The following is a 16359-nucleotide window of genomic DNA, read 5'->3' on the forward strand; positions in this document are numbered from 1 at the left end:
CATATAATGCAGAATGGTATATTACTGTATCTGTAACATCATATATGCAAACGATCAGAAGGCAGGAGCAGGAGGATGAGGAAAAAGAGGAGGAAGAGGAATAGGCAGGAAATTTGTCTTGAGTGATCTACTAATCTAATCTGAAATGGAATTACCTCAGGGTCACTGTCCAAACAGGAAGTTAAGGAGCTTTTATACAGCAGGAGAGAAGCTAACATTAAACCTAGGAGAGCGGACAGTCAGTGTGCAGCCTATTTCCCAGCATGACTCTGCAGATCCGTCTATTCATGTCGTCGTCTTTGTTCTCCTTTGTTTCATCTGAACAATTCAATCACAGCGTTACACACAGTGTATTTGGGAGCTCCTTCCTTCGCTTTGTGATATGCAAGTTTTTTTCCCCCCAGACAGGCGCGTGGGGAGCGGGCAGACGTTCATGGCTGCACAGCTGCTTGATGACGGTTTGACTAACCCACACAAAAGCTGCAGAGCTAGGTTTGAACATGTAGCTATGAGGTTTAGGGCTGAACCTTACATCTATTACGCCACGCTGTGAGCCATCACTATGCTGGGGAGTGAATACTTCTAATACTGGCCCGAACATGTCTTAGCTTATTTATGATTAAACTCCAAATAAGGAGACCTTGACCTATGAAGACACACTGAGCCTAGAAAAGGCTCAGACGAAACCATTCACTTTGTTCAGACCGGTAGAGTGACTTTATGAACTGATTACAAAAAACAGCTGTGTCACTTAACTTTAGTTGCATCATTTAGTGCAGTGACTGTCAATGGCTGCCGGGCCACAAAGATGTTATCTTATAAGAAATGATCATCCGTCCAGTGAAGCAGGACATCAAACATCTTGTGTCCAACACATTGCATTTTAAAGGTTCTGGATTTCAGAACGAGGGAGAACATTGTGAAAAAACCCACATCAGCAGGAAGAGTTATATAAAGCATGTTATTTCTATGTGTTTTAAAACATGTCTGGAGAGAACCATGTCAGTGAGAACACCTGATTCAGTGGATACTGTTATTCAAACAGCCTTTACAGCCTGGACTTGTCCCCAAATGCTTAAACATGTCTTGAGCTCATTCCTCTCGAGACTCCTTTTTTTTCTCTAACCAATCAATATGAATGGAGAGTAGATCAATTTTTAGTCTAGTCAGCCAGTAATACTCTGAAACCAACACAGCAGATAAACAGCAGATGTTCAGGTCCTGGGTGAATGTTTCAACGTACTGAAAAATGTGGCATCAAGAGGCACATGCACATCCAAAAATTCTTCACAAGTGTTGAGTAGTAATTATCTGCACAAATAAAGACAGAAGTTACTGCACAGAGCTATGTTGTTCCCAGTTGTACTTGGACCTGACTGACAATGTTTCAACCACAAATGGATCTTCTTCAGGACCTTGAAAGGACAATTTGTAGTCAAAAATTTGATTGTCAATGTTGATAGATAATGTTTCTACATGTAATATCATGTCCACAAACAACACAGCAGTGTGTGTTAATTATATTAGCTTCTATTTTTCCTGCTTCTGCAACTTATACTCTGCATGTCAGTAGCTCACATCACTAAACCTGACAGTGTTAAAGCTTTGCTCAACCCAGTGAGCAGGGCTGTCTGTGTACATCAATCTGGTGTCATAATTTATACATAATCTCTCAGGTATATATGTAACTACGGGTTTATTTATCAGGGGAAAATGAGAACCAGAAAGAGAAGCCTTTACAAGCCTATGTGTGACAGCCAGCAGAGCTAGAACAAAGCTTAAGCTGGGATCATCCTGTCACTGATCCCTAAACCAGTTCATATGCTATGACCTCTGCCCTGTTTGTGTTCAGTTATATGGACATTGAAGAGGGGGGGGTAATTTGCTGAAGATGCAGTGACCCACCGACATCAAACCTTCAATTTGTGACGTCCATAAGAGACCCACTGTGAGCTCTGGGGAGAAAGTAGGGCTTTGTAAATGAAGGCTAAACCAGCCTGACTGCCTAACATGCATACATGCTCCTCTTTTACGCTTGATCTGCAGAAACCCACACAACCTGTGAACGGCTCCTACACACGTTCCCATCTCTTCTAATTGTTATCCTTGTGTTAGCTACAGCATGGCAAAAATGACGACAACTTATGAAAAACGATCTACATGTCACAGATGAAGGAAGTAACTAAAGACTAAAAAAATCATAATTCTTCAGTGAAATGCCAAACTGCTGCAGGTGTGCATATCTGTGTTTGAGCTGCAACAACTACTTCATTCCATTCGCACCAAATTTCACTACTATTTTGTTGATTAATTAATCATTATTAGTTAACAAGATGATCAAAAATCGGAGCCCAAGGTGTCCAAACAGTATTAAAAAAAATGTAAGACATTACCTTTACAATGATTTAAAACAGATAAACGATGCAAAGATTAATTGTTTAAACTCTAATCTCTAGGTCTATGTAGTCAATAATACTTCGAAATCAGAAAATATCAACTGCCAGTGAAAACAAGTGTATTTAAAAATATGCTTTTTAAAAATGTATTTCATCTCTGTCAGACTTTAAGGGAAGCTGCAAATCTAGGAGCAACAACAGCATGACAACACTTCATTTTCAACTCTAACTTTGAAAGAGCAGAAAGTCCCTGCTGTGAGGACGCGAGACTCTTATAAGGTATGCAGTCAGGTCTGCACAATAAATAAGCTCCCATTGTTTTGGAATGTTTAAAATTAATGTTTTCACATTTCTTACACATTGGAATTGAAGACATTCATTCCCAGGACTTTTCCAAACTTAAGAAGACAGAGGCTGAGAAAGCTACAGGTTGAACAGTTGTGATTCTTCTCTCCATGTCTTTTATAATACATTATATTCACATCAAAACTAAAGTTAATAATCTCTGATTCTGAACCTCACTGGGGGCAAAGTGCACACAAAGACGGTCCTTTCTACTGGAAAGTGAGAAATTATAGTGCAGAGTACACATGGGCAGGGCCCCAACCAAACCTTTATTTATACTGGACCAGGAGATTATATGCTGCAAACAGCCCTCTGTCATTAAGTGGCTGCTCAGATATACAGAGCGGTTTGGAGGAGATTGATGTCATAACACAGACAAAGAGAAGCGTTTAAACACAAACTATATTAAAAAAGGAGTATCAAGAACTTGGTCATGTTTACAGCAAAGTCTGTTGGTATATCTTGTAGACTTTCCTCCTATTTTTTAAATTGTTTCTTTAGATGCTAATTTGTAAAATGTGTTAAATGTAAAAAACATTTTGGCATGTAACAAAGGAGAAAAAGGAGAAAATAAAGGGGGTTTCTGCATTTTGCTGTTCATGCCATTAAAGACAATGTGATGCAAGATGACATAATTGTAAATCTGTAATAAAAAGGAGCTTTACTTAAACTGAGCAGTTTATGGCTTGAAGCTGCCAGGAAATTCATATTTCACTGAACGTGACCAAGAGTAAAGTTTATATTCAGTTTCTAATGTTGTTGAAATGCAAAGCGCTCTTCTGTAAAATATATTCTCTTCAGTGTGTAAAATATCAGTCATTGTAGCTGTGTAAACTAACAATATATCTGAAATCCAAATAAATATCTCAGACTTTTCTGTCCTGTTTGCCACCCCGCCTCCTCCTCGTCCCTCCATCCTATCATCGCCGCTGCCCCGAGCTCGTCTCACCAGCCAGCTGTCCAAACAAATGTTACGTAGCCAGCACTTATGTAATGAAGCGTTGCAAGTGCTTAGCGCATCCTCTTAGCTATCCAGTCGCATGCCATCATCAGTTCAGCGTACGGCTGAACCTCCCTGGTCTGTTCCTCCTGGCTAGAAAGTAGCTGGGAGTCAAACAATCAATGTTATGGATCACTGTGAGCGCTGGCGTTGAACGGAGTGATATTAAACACAAGTCCGCCCTGAGCATGGGAACAAAAAGCTGCAAGATCAGCTGCTGTGTGTGTGAGAGAGAGAGGGAGAGAGACAAAGACAGAGAATGGGGCAGAGATAGAAATACAAAGCAGAGAAGGAATAATTACTAATCTCTGAGTGCGTGTCTGAATAAAGAGATAACTTCAGAGATCAACCCTCCCTGCTTTCATGACTGGGATCAAAATATGAGTGCAATGCAGGGTAGCATGCCTAATGACATTTAAAAACAGACAGCACTTTACTTACAGATAACTCTCTCATAGTGCAACAGACACAGTAAATGCAGGAGATGCCAGCTGGCATGTGTGCATCTGTGTATCTTCCAACTCCAAACACTTTATAAGGCGTGGCACTGTGTTAGAATTATTTAATAAAAGCGTTAGCCACTGTGCGGCACATCACTTTGATACAAGAGAACACAATCCGTGGAGAGATGTGCTGACTCGGCAAAAAAAATGTGTGTTTACAGATCGAGGCGTCGGAAGTTGACTGGTGCTGTATTTCTGAGTGTCCCTGCTGCCGGTACGCATGCACAGATAAAGAAGCTGGCTTACCGTCTCATTCTCTTCTGGGTACATACTGTCCTGTTGCTGGAGCTGCCGCTGCAGAGCAATGACTCTTGTAGCCGGCTGTGCTGACGAAGACACTGGTGATGCAGAGAAACACAGCAGCCTCTGCCTATTCACAAACTCTCCCTGACTGACATGTCACTGTGGCAAACCAGATGATAATGTCTCTCTGGGGCCCTGCACTGACACTCACATACACACACACACACACACACACACAGAGTCACTATTCAATCACATGTTCTTACATAAACATAGAGAGAGAGGGAGAGAGAGGGAGGGGGAGTGCGTACAGAGCTCAGTGATGCTCGCTGTCCGTGAACTGCCACAACACACAGTGCTTGACCTGCCCTCCCATAATGCCACTCTGCACAACGCAGGACGCCCCAGCTGAAGTTATAACCAACACGCATGTACACACACACACACACACACACAGATATCCAATTGGAGCTTCCAGAGGGATTAAGAAAAGCTCCATAAAGTGAGGAACACAGTGAACCCCCCACCCCCACCCATCCATACACATACATCTAATTAAAGAAGTCATAAAGGGCAGACTTACGCTTTACACTCGATTATCCCCTTTAATCACTCTCCAGGATATTTATTATACTGCTGACACTTCATCAAGGGTCTAACTTCCACCACTCAGAGTGTGGATCAATCACTCCTGCACCTCTGGAAGGCATCAATCTACAGTATGAAAAAACAAATCATCTTTTATAAGTAAAGCCTTCTGTTCTGGAGCTCCCTAATAAACGTATATTTCTGTATTAGTGTGAAAGCTGTGAATCTTCACATCTTTGCAGTACGTGAAGGCAGCTGTTCGACCAGGGAGCAAGAAATCACTCATTAAGTATTAAAAAACAACAATAATAATAATAATAATAATAATTAAAGGATACTGATAACCACTTGAGGAAACATCCAGCACACCACAGGACTGGGCGCTGTGAGACATGACATGAGAAGATAGAAATGTCAAGAGATTTGACCTCTTCCCTTTAAAATCGATGGGTGTTTAAACCCTGCAGGCAGTATTGTGTATCAATCAGCAGGACTGCTTTGCTGCAGTATTGGATTTACAGCCACCGCCGCCAAGCAAAAGTACCTCTTAAACAATGCATCGATGAAATAATCTGTAGAAGCATTGAGTACTAAAATCATCGTTAGCTACAGCCCTAGTCATCAATGTGAGGAAGTAAGCACTGTGATCATTAAGGTATTTCACTTCGCTGGACATTCCCATGTCCTAACTTATCTACAATAGATTTTTCAACTGAGTTTCAGAAAATCAAGTACATGGATATTCCCATATAGAATAATTTATAACCATAGCTCAAAATATCATTTTTTAAGGCAGTATTTGCCTTTCATGGAGCACCCGTTTTGAAAACTGAATTTTTGCAGTGTTAAAGAGAGGTAAGATTGCAGTGCTCCAACATAAAGAGGTTAAGTTGAACAGTTGGACCAGGGCTGGAAGAGGAGCAGGTGAATTTTAAATGAAAGCAAACAAAAAAGGAGAGCGAAGGAGAACATAAGAACAAGATACAAAGTGAGGGTGTCAAACCTGGCCTTACCTCTGCTCTGTTATACAAGAGCCTAACACACTGCATAGGAGTGGGTGAGCTGCCAGATTCCCTTGAAGCAACTCTGTGTGTGTGTGTGTGTGTGTGTGTGTGTGTGTGTGTGTGTGTGTGTGTGTGTGTGTGTGTGTGTGTCCCAGGTTGAGAACAGTACAGAACAGCACTATAAACCCCTCAGGGCTGCTTCATAACATTGGCGAAAGGCACAGAAATGGACACTAACCCAGACTGCAGTACTCCACTGAGACTTTCCTGCTTATTCCCAAATAAACTGCTGTTTGCTGATGGTGATTTTCCTCAAAGCTGTGAAGCCATTTTGAGGCTCAAATCCCGACACACATCAGAAACAGTGCAATAACTGCACCAAAGCACATTAGACAAGAGAGCTAATCAATCAACAGAAAATTAATTGGGAAACAATTCATCATTTAAATCATTTTTCAATAATGCTTCTGTTCTTCTAGGAAAGAAAACTGACATTCTTTATGACTTGCGCTGTTTATCAGTCAAAACTAGATGACTGAAGCTCTGGGGAATTGTGATGGCTATGTTTCATTGTTCGTTTGGCATTTATGAAGAAAACACTGCTCACGAAAGAAGATAAAATCATTAGCCGCTCCCATATTTACTCCCACATAGACTTTACCCAGGTATGTTCGGTGAACCATTTTAGAATTTTGCAGAGAAACACGGAGAGAGCTGTTATTTGGTATCATGATCACTTAAATGAACATACTCTCTTAATGAACTACGCCGCGCATCGCACCACTGACAAGATGGCTGCACTTTCTCCACCATCAGCCACTATCGTGCGCACAAGTTTTGACTTTGACCGAACAGGTTGAGACCGCGACCCGCGACAATAAACTAAATTGTAGCCTACTTTATAATAATAATATATAATAATAATAATCCTTATTTGTAGAGCACTTTTCAAAAACAAGTTACAAAGTGCTTTAACAAGTGTAAAGAATAATACAAAAAAACAAGATAAGAGCATGAAAACATTGAAAAGACTAAAATACAGATTAATATAAAATTACTTTATTACTCTGTATTGAATGCAGCTTATTTGCTTAGTATTATTGGCTTTTTGGTGCATCCTCCAATTAGTACAGCGCTACAAATGATAATATGCTTGCTACTGTGTGCCGGCGACAAGCAGTGCGTAAAATAATAACACTCTAATATTACCATAAGGGGTGGAATTGCGGTCTCTCCTTGAGCAATAGCCTTTGATGGCATTTTTCAGGCAATTGAAGCTTAACGGATTGGCTAGTGTGAGTAGGCCTACACCCTGTTGCAATATCAAAGAGATCTGGGGCAAGTAGTGGACTGCTGTGTGTGTGTGTGTTTGTGCGTTGCTGTGTGTGAGAGAGAGGGAAATGTTGAATCACGTAATAAGCAATGATCTCTCTTTCTCTAAATAATAGTATATAGTGAGTATCATAGTGGTATCGATACAGAATCAGATCGTTAAGCAGTCTCAATAAGGGTATCAATATCAATAAAAATTAACGATTCCCATCCCTAGGTGTGTGTGTGTGTGTGGGGAGAAACAGAACTGAAGGGAAAAGCAAGTTGAGCAGATTCAAGTTGCGAGTAAACACTAGAATAAGGTGGAGTAGAATGAAGTAGAAGTAGAATTAAAATGGTGAAATAAGAAAAACTACTAGAAAGAGAAATATACCTCACCACCCTGGTTTGTTGAATAGTGACCAAGGTCACCAGTTGTAATCCACATACAATCCGGCAAGGAAACATTACAGAGTAAGACGAGACGAAAAAGAAAGACCATAAACATACAAGTGAGGTAACAAAAAATATAATAAAGAACAGTTTCAGCAAATTTTGGGAAGACAGTAAGAGCAGTAAGTCTTAGAAAAATTGTAAATTGCTTTTTTAATTTCAATGTCACTCCTCTTCTCTCAACAGTTAGCACCAGAGTGCTAACTTGAGGAAGGTATTTAATAGCTGCAGAGCTGTTCAGTAGTGAACAGCAGAGGAAGAAAATGGAAAAGGCTAATCTGTAAACTGTATCAATGGAAGACCCAAGGCGGCAAATAATTCATGCTTTATTAAAATTCTTTACAAATTGGAGCCAATGGCGTATTGTGTTTCCATCTGGGTGTCCTCAGCATGAAAACATTTGGGACCCCCTGAAAGAGAGGATGATTTAACATCTAAATAGCCCTGCAGTGAGCTCAGACTCTCCCTGCCAACATGTGATATAATAAGCCTTTTTAATAAGGCAGAGAAAAAAGAATTAACAGTAGTGCAGATGGTCTGGCTCCCATTAACAGATCCCTGTTGTGTGACTGTGTGTGTGTGTGTGTTCATGAACAAATTTGTATGGATGTGTTATCTTTGCATAACTGAACAGAAATGGGTGTCCTCAGCAGTGTTGGACAGTAGATTATACAATATTATTACCATTTCTAAAACAGTAATTTTACAGTTACTACTCCAAGTAACGCTATGTTACCAATAATACGTTTTATGTATTGTAGAAACATTGAATACTGCTCTTATTTGCATGTGCAGAAACACATTTGTTAAAAAGTCGGGAGTGGCTTGCTTGATTTTTTACGTGAAAGTAATAGAAATGTAACTAATTACCCAGTAATAAGTAATATTATTACTGCATGCACGTGTGTGTAGGATAAATGAAGGACTAGATTAAACTACTTACTTATTTTATGTTCTATGGACATACATTAATGTGCATGGGTGTGTTCCACCACTTAAATGTAGGTGCGACTGTGTAAAGATGTATACTTGCCTACTCAACTTCCTGCCACATTAGGTAATCAAAGAAATTAGGAAGTGCTTCCTCCAATCAGTCATCCTGCACAGAGTCATTAGAGGTTTTTCGTTGATTACAGCTACAGCGTGCAACAGTGCAAACGAGGACAAAACCTCGAAGGTTCTTCGAGTTTAAATAATAATAAAGGTTTAAATTTAAAAGGTTAATAATGAGGACAAAAACAAATCACGAGGAGACTTGTGGGTGAACAAGGGCTAATCTTTAACACTAATATGGACAGTCAAGGTACCAAATCATCGTGCTGAAGGTCAAATTTAGGTCAAAACTGTCTGCTCCTATGTCTGAACTACTAGTACTGCAAGGACACAAAGAAGAAAACATTTTTAAACAACCTTTGTTGTGTTTTTTTGGATGGACCTCGTATACACACCATTTGAGGCTTGTTGAACCTTGATTGGTATTTTGCATGTTTACAACATACTTCAAGATTTTACTTAATTTTACATGCATATTTGTTGAAAAAAGATTTTATCATAATTGTTTTGGAGATTTTTGAAGTTATCCACTGTTCGGCATCAAGTGTTTGTCATGTTCTGACCGTGAAGGATAGTTTAAAATCCCAATTAACCATCCGGGTTCTTCAACTTTAGACTTGAAAGAAGTAATGATTTGATTCTGATTGTTACCGATATTGAATGATATGAATATTTTTTTATGTAATGTGTCATCTGTGCACCTGTTTCCAGGAACGATTCCAATTCCTGTTCATTTATTGTCCTGAGTAGCTCAATTTATTCTGGTTTATCACCTCATTTGTCATTTAATCTGTGGAAACCAAATTAGATTGTCAGGTTTTGTTCACGCATGAACATTAAATACTGACAGAGTGCTGTCAATATCAGTCAGACAATGCAATTCTTTAACACACCAGTGTAGCAGTGAATGACTCTTGTGAGGCATGTAAAATCACACACTTACCTTTGGAGCTGCACATTTAATCTAATCGCAATCAGTCATGTGCGATTACATAACCACAAATGTGCGATTTAATAAAATAGATCTTCTCTGTGTACGCTACAGTCTGCTCATTATCCACACCCACACCGGACTCTCGCATGTGCCTCTACAAACAGATAGGCCTACATGCAATCAGAATAATTATTTATGAACAGTGTGCCAGTAACTTTTAAAACAACAACAACCTACCGTAACCCCCCCTCCCTGCTCCGCCGCAAATTGTTCAAAACATAGTCGGACTCGTCAATGGAGCACCGAGAGAAATGCCGGTGCTCCAGTCGCTCTGTGACAGACACAGTTAGTCCTACGTGTCGACAGCAGCTGAAGCCGTAAGACAGAAGAAAACTGGGAGAAGATGAGGAAGGTTTGGCCATTTAACATATGCTTTTGTTGTTCAACATGTTCAACTGTTCACAGAGCCGACGTGCCTGTCAGTGTCTTTTTAAAACAGCTGTAACTGGTTTTAATATTCAACTAGTGGTAAAATAGTATACTATTATATGAAATTATAATGAATATAAAAAATAATTAATTAAATTAATTAATATAGGCTATAATAGTTATACTAACAGTATACTATTAACTGAACATTATACTCTTTATTTAATGTTATAATATTATACTAATACACTTATGTATACTCGTTCCTCCTCCAGGTTGAGGATAGCGCCTCTGCACGGGACTAATGTAGAGCCTTAGCCGGTGCGCCAACATTTGCTCCTTCTAGCCGCCTCCTCTGTAGGTGCAATATGCTTGTTTTACTAGTTATTGTTATCAATATTGTTTATTGTCTAACTTTGTTCAAGTTGAGAAAAAAAACACACATTTCAAAATGTCTGTTTTTGTGCATTTTCCTTGATAATCAAGTAGACTCATAGTAGCATTTTTTCCCCATTATAATCGAATCGCAATTGCAATATTGTCCACAATAATCACAATATGACTCCAAATCGTGCAGCCCTACTTACCACGACTAAACGCTTCAATAAGATTGTCTGGTTTGTTAAGCTTATGGTATAGAGTAAACTAATTTTAGGTGGTGTCTAGGAGTCTGTAGTTTAGTGTGTTATTCCCCACCAGAAGACCAATTCCTCCAGCTGTCATCTTCTGCATATTATCATTGTTAAGACATGACTGCATTTGTAGAGGTCCAGATTTTTTTATACTTTTTTCTAAACAAATTAGGTAAGGCATATCCTGCATATAGAGCATACAGTATACAGCAAGTGCTGTTGGAATATTATAATCCTGAAGGAAGAGGGGTGATGGAAAGCAAAACGGAGGAGGCGGCGCAGTGAAGTAGCAAATTAAAACACACTGAGACCTTGACAGCCATTATATTCCGTGACTAGGGGGAAACATCTGCTTCAGCGGATACAATGTCCAATCCACCGTGGCCTGGGGCTTTAAGACGTACTGTATGCATGCACATTGATATCTCAATCGACTTCAAAATTTTACAAATAAAGATCAATGACTGTTGAGCGCAAAAGAAACTTAATACTAATGTTGTGACAAACATGCCTGCACCATTACTTTATATTGTAGTTATGCTGACCATAATGTCCCTTCTGCTTTGGATGACCTTCTGCAATGGGGCAGGTGGTGAAGAAAACAGTACAGGAAAAGTATAGTTTACCTTCTTTATGTGCAAATACGCTGTTTTACCATACCTCTACCCTTGCATTCTCATCTGCCAGTAATGCCAGGATGCAAAAACAACATCTAGCCTCAGCTAAACCTGACCTAGGCTGAATTACCAGCAAAGACTCCAACTCAGCACTCCCTGTTGCTACTTAACAATAAATGCCATTATCAATTTTCATTACTGGAAGGGTTTTACTGTGAAGAAGCAACGGAAAAGGTTGAGCCTGCATTAACAGCAGTGGCCCCTGTGATGCCTTGTACAAGGCACTGAAGTAAAAAAAAAAAATTTGATGTAAGGCCTGGTCACACCAGAAAGTGGAACAGCGGCGTCGTTCATCCACACATCTTCCAAAAATAGGCGATACTAAAAGCTTAGTGATGTAGGGCCTACTTACAAGGCTGGTTGGTGAACTACTGAAGCCGGTGAGCTAACATGCAAGCGAGCTGAGAACATGCTAGTGCTAGTATTTCATTCAATAGTTTTATTGAAGAGTGGGAAAAAGCTCTCTGAATCCCTTTGGATGGAGAAAAATACATGGAAAAAGAATAACTTCAAACCCCCCACCCCCACCCCCAAGGACTGAAGCCTGGAGGATGACAGAGCAGCGGCTGCTGAAAGTTGACTTGTCACAAAAGTAGTGACAAAGTAGGCCCCATCGTCAGGTCCAGATAGCAGATAAGAGCCTGGCAAGGATCTGTGCAGCTCTGAAGAAACACTCATTACTGCCTAAGCAAGTAGCTTATCAGAAGGAGCTGCATGAGCTGGCAATGAAGAACGAGGCCTGGCAACTGGAAACACTAACACACATCTTTACTATTTTCTTATCATGCAAACTTCTCCTGCTCTTTCAGTACCTATTTCCTGTAAAAAAAAACGATGATGCAGGAAAGGAAAGACACGTGAAGAGAAAATGTGAGGACAGAGATGGGGGAGGGGTGGGGTTGGCATATTTTAGGAAGTCCTGACTCACACCTGGGCTTTTGTCACCAGCAGCAGGCTGCCAGGACAGAGTAAAAACAAACAAGCAACCCACTGAAACTGGGACAGTTTAACAACATCAGGAGAGCTTTGCAGGACTACGGTATGTATCCACCTGACCAAACAATCAATCACTGAAGGAACAGCATGGTGTTAACAATTCAATCATTTACGTGTCCTGATTTAGGAAAATACTGAACAAGGTGGAGGTGAAGAACACTTTGCATACTTTTAAAAAATTTAAACAATAATCATGTGTTTACTGGTTGTCTACATTACCAAAAGCAGCTTGGCTACTTTGACCTTTCTCCTGCCATTTACATGGCACACAGGATGACTGAGGAAGGAAGGAAGTCCATTGTATGCTGTGCTGCTTTCAGAGAAAATACGGACTTTAAAATTGTAAATGCTCACTTTTAAGATAACCAACACATCACACTGAGTCAGCGCTTACGCCACTGTGTGACGCTCTGATATCAGTGCTTCAGAAAGTAAAGTTGACAGAGTGTTTCATGTGACCTGAACAAATAACTTAACAGTCAGTTTTGTCTGAGTGTTTTCAGTTCAATCAACGGCAAGAAAACCTACATTTTGGGAGTAGTTTCAGAGCACTGTGGTTTGTATTACTTAAAATTTTGACCACGTGTTGTGGATTCTTAAGGTCCATTTCAGGGGTGACCCCAGACTATGTGGCTTTCTTAAGTATTATTTTGTATATTTTATGCTTTAACTGTGTAACAATGTGCAATTTGTAAATTAAATAATACAGATAAGTGTAACGTTGAAATGTGCAAATTGAAAGCCACTTACTGCCAAGTTATTGCTCAACACCCACTACTATCGTTTATATTATTAGTCTTATTATTATTTAATTAAGCTGCCATAAATCTGTCCAAGTCAAATATCAAGTAACACAAATAACCTTGCAAGCAATGGTTGTGCTTGATGACTATTCTTGTGCGTCATTGTACAGTTTCAGAATTGATATTTATGACATATTACTATTGGTATTCAGGTAAAAAGAAACCTTCTAACTTTACTGTAGAGTAATACTCTATAGATCAACACAACTTACTGCAATCCCCTCCTTTCTATTCACAAAAAAGAAAGGAGGTCTACACCCCAGGGCAGCACAACACAGACTCGGTTTCTATTTTTTCACTGGCTTTTGTTCAGGAGCGGGCTGAGCTAATGATTTCAGGAACAGACACACCCACTGACCAGGCTCGCAAGTCACAAATCAGCAGCCCCATCTCACTGACGCTGCACGTCTCCACCTCAGTAGCTTTAGAGCCTGAAGTGACAAATCACACACCCGTTCTACAAAACTTTCAGAATCAGGTCAAGGGATCGGATCACCTAAACATGTCGAGCAAATGAAAAAGGGACTAACTTCCAAAACTACAGGTCCAACAATACAGACATATGATGTACCTATAAAAATAACAGGCAGAAAGTACAGCACATACTGTATATTAATTAGTTCTTTTGGCAAGTTTATTTGTGATTTTTATTTTTAAAGCCTTTGACTGTTTAAACTAACACGGATCCTGGATTGGGGGACTTAAAGTGGGTCTCTGAGCCTAAACTAATGCCAAGGGTTATGTGTGTAAAAACCTTCAACAGCCCAAAAAACAACTATGACTTTACCTGCAGATGTTCTGTGGAACTGCTGCTCAGTTCGTCTCCCGACTCAGAGTCGTTGGTGCGTCTCTCTTCACCTGCAGAGTCACAGTGTTGGGTGCTGTCCACGTTCAACTCTGGGGATCGAGCTCGGTTTCGGGGTAGAGTGCTGGACCCTCCTTTGTAGGCTGGCTGAGGGCCTCCACCGGAGACAAGGATTTCAGGCAGAGCTCGCTCGTGCTCGGTGGGAATGGTTGGGGCCTGATGGTGGTTACTGTTCCTGCGCTGACTGGGGGGACTGAAGTGCCCAGAAGAAGCGGTTTGTGCCGAGGGTGAGCGCTGATAGTTGGACTCATGTCTATGAAGGTTCTCAGCGGGCCGGTCGTGGAGTCCCAGCTCCAGACTGGTTGGCTTTACCCAATGTGCCCCACTTTGCGTATGTGTGTTTCCAGAGGCAGCCGGAGGATGGGGGAGAGGTTTAGGAGGTGGCATGAGGGCTTTGCGGACTTCTCGGACATACTGAGCAGGTACATAGAAAGCTTTAGTATCCACCTCCTTCTTCACCTGCCACCAGTCGTTGTTGGTTTTTTTGACCAGCATGTAGCATTCCCCCTGGCGGATGGCAATGAGGCGGTCTTTGGACTTGTATTCATAGTCGTACTCCACCTCGATGTAGACCTGGCCCGGGGCAATAGGCAGTTCTGCCATGGTGCCTCTGACTGTCCACGAAGCAACTCACCGCAAGAGGAACATATTTATTAGCATGGCTTCCTGAGCAGAGCTGGAGGGAAACAACAACAAGGACCTAAAGTCAGTATCCAGCACAATTCTATATAAATATTTTGCCATTTTATATTGTCAGTTTATCTTCCACAATCTAGATTTAGTCAACACCTGGGCCTTAAAAGTGTTTCTTGGGCAGAAATAATATAATAATAATTTTTTTATCTTTCTCTTCCTCCATTCTGTATGCTATCAATTAGGCAAAAATTTCCAAAGGAATAATATAAAACAGATTTCTGAGTTTGTTTCCTCTAAAAAGGCAGCTAACAGATAATAGCATCACGTTCTGTGAACAATTTCATATTGATGGTTTTTGAAACACTAAATAATAAAAGCATGTCAGGCTGTACATTTAGTCTTCTTTCCATTTTTTTTTTTACATATTTTAACTCTGAAGTAGGTAAATTCCACAGGAAGTACACGTTTACTCTGGGAAAATCCTTCGGCACATTAAAAGCTGTGTTTTACATCTCTGGCAGCAACATCAGCATTTTGTTTAAAATAGGAAAACGAAGAATTGGGTAGCACCCATCAGCAGCAATACTGATCATCAACAGTCAAGGACAATACTGTCACCTAAGGAAACTAAAATTTCATCAACTGAAAATTCAAAGGAAAAAGGCTCTATAATAGCAGTCCAACGAATAATTGAAATAGTCGACAAAAATCGATGGTTAAATTAGTTGCCAACAAATTTAATTATCGGTAAGTTCATGACATCGGGCCGTAGCAACACTGTCAGCTTACTGGAGTGAACAGTAAAGTTTGCAACATCAGGGATGATATTAAAACCTTCAGAACCTAAAACTTCCAAAGTGTGCACTCGGCCAAAAAGGTTGTGAACTGCAACATTTGAAAAGTTGACCAGACTCCCTTCAAAAAAAAAAATATATATAAAAAATCAGAGTTTGGTGAGGTGTTGATTTTATGGGGAACTTTATAAACTTGTCTACTACAAAATTGTTATTGTTTGTCATTACTGTTTGTAAATTTGGAAAACGTAATACATGAAGTTATTCCTTTCTTTGTGTAAAAATATAGTGACAGTTTGTCCCGGTGTGTTGTTAGTCTTTATTGTTAATTAGCACATGCCTTAAATAATCTCAAACTAAATTTAAAAGCTGATAACTAAATAAGAGGCACTGTGTAATTTTGAATAGTCAATTTTTCGTTTCAAAAATCGATTAATCGACTATTAAAATAGTCATTACTTGCAGCTCTACTCTATAACAATGGAAAAGTTGTATAAAAAACAGTTTATCACCTTAAGCCTTGGTAATATATTCATAAATCAGAAAAGATGCCTCTTCCTATTCTGTCTTCTTATACAACACACTACAACAAACACACAGACAACCTTGTCTTTGAAAGCCTATTACTCACCAAACCAATCAGAACAAATGAATAAGATACAAACTGCAGAGCTTTAATCCTCTTCAAAAGGCTGAA

The 16359-nt window shown here is 39.9% G+C and overlaps 1 protein-coding gene across 4 annotated transcripts in view; it reads right to left on the reverse strand.

Moving 5' to 3' along the window:
• LOC123971972 (rho GTPase-activating protein 12-like) overlaps positions 1 to 16359 on the reverse strand; it is a 63390-nt gene that overhangs the window by 39503 nt on the left and 7528 nt on the right. For all 4 annotated transcript variants that reach the window (XM_046051116.1, XM_046051114.1, XM_046051117.1 and 1 more), the window contains exon 2: positions 14155 to 14908. In XM_046051116.1, the coding sequence (XP_045907072.1) occupies positions 14155 to 14835 (681 nt within the window). In that variant the 5' untranslated portion in view covers positions 14836 to 14908. The remainder of the gene's footprint in view (positions 1 to 14154; positions 14909 to 16359) is intronic.

This window comes from Micropterus dolomieu, linkage group LG06, assembly GCF_021292245.1.
Source record: "Micropterus dolomieu isolate WLL.071019.BEF.003 ecotype Adirondacks linkage group LG06, ASM2129224v1, whole genome shotgun sequence".
NCBI classification, from domain to species: Eukaryota; Metazoa; Chordata; class Actinopteri; order Centrarchiformes; family Centrarchidae; genus Micropterus; species Micropterus dolomieu.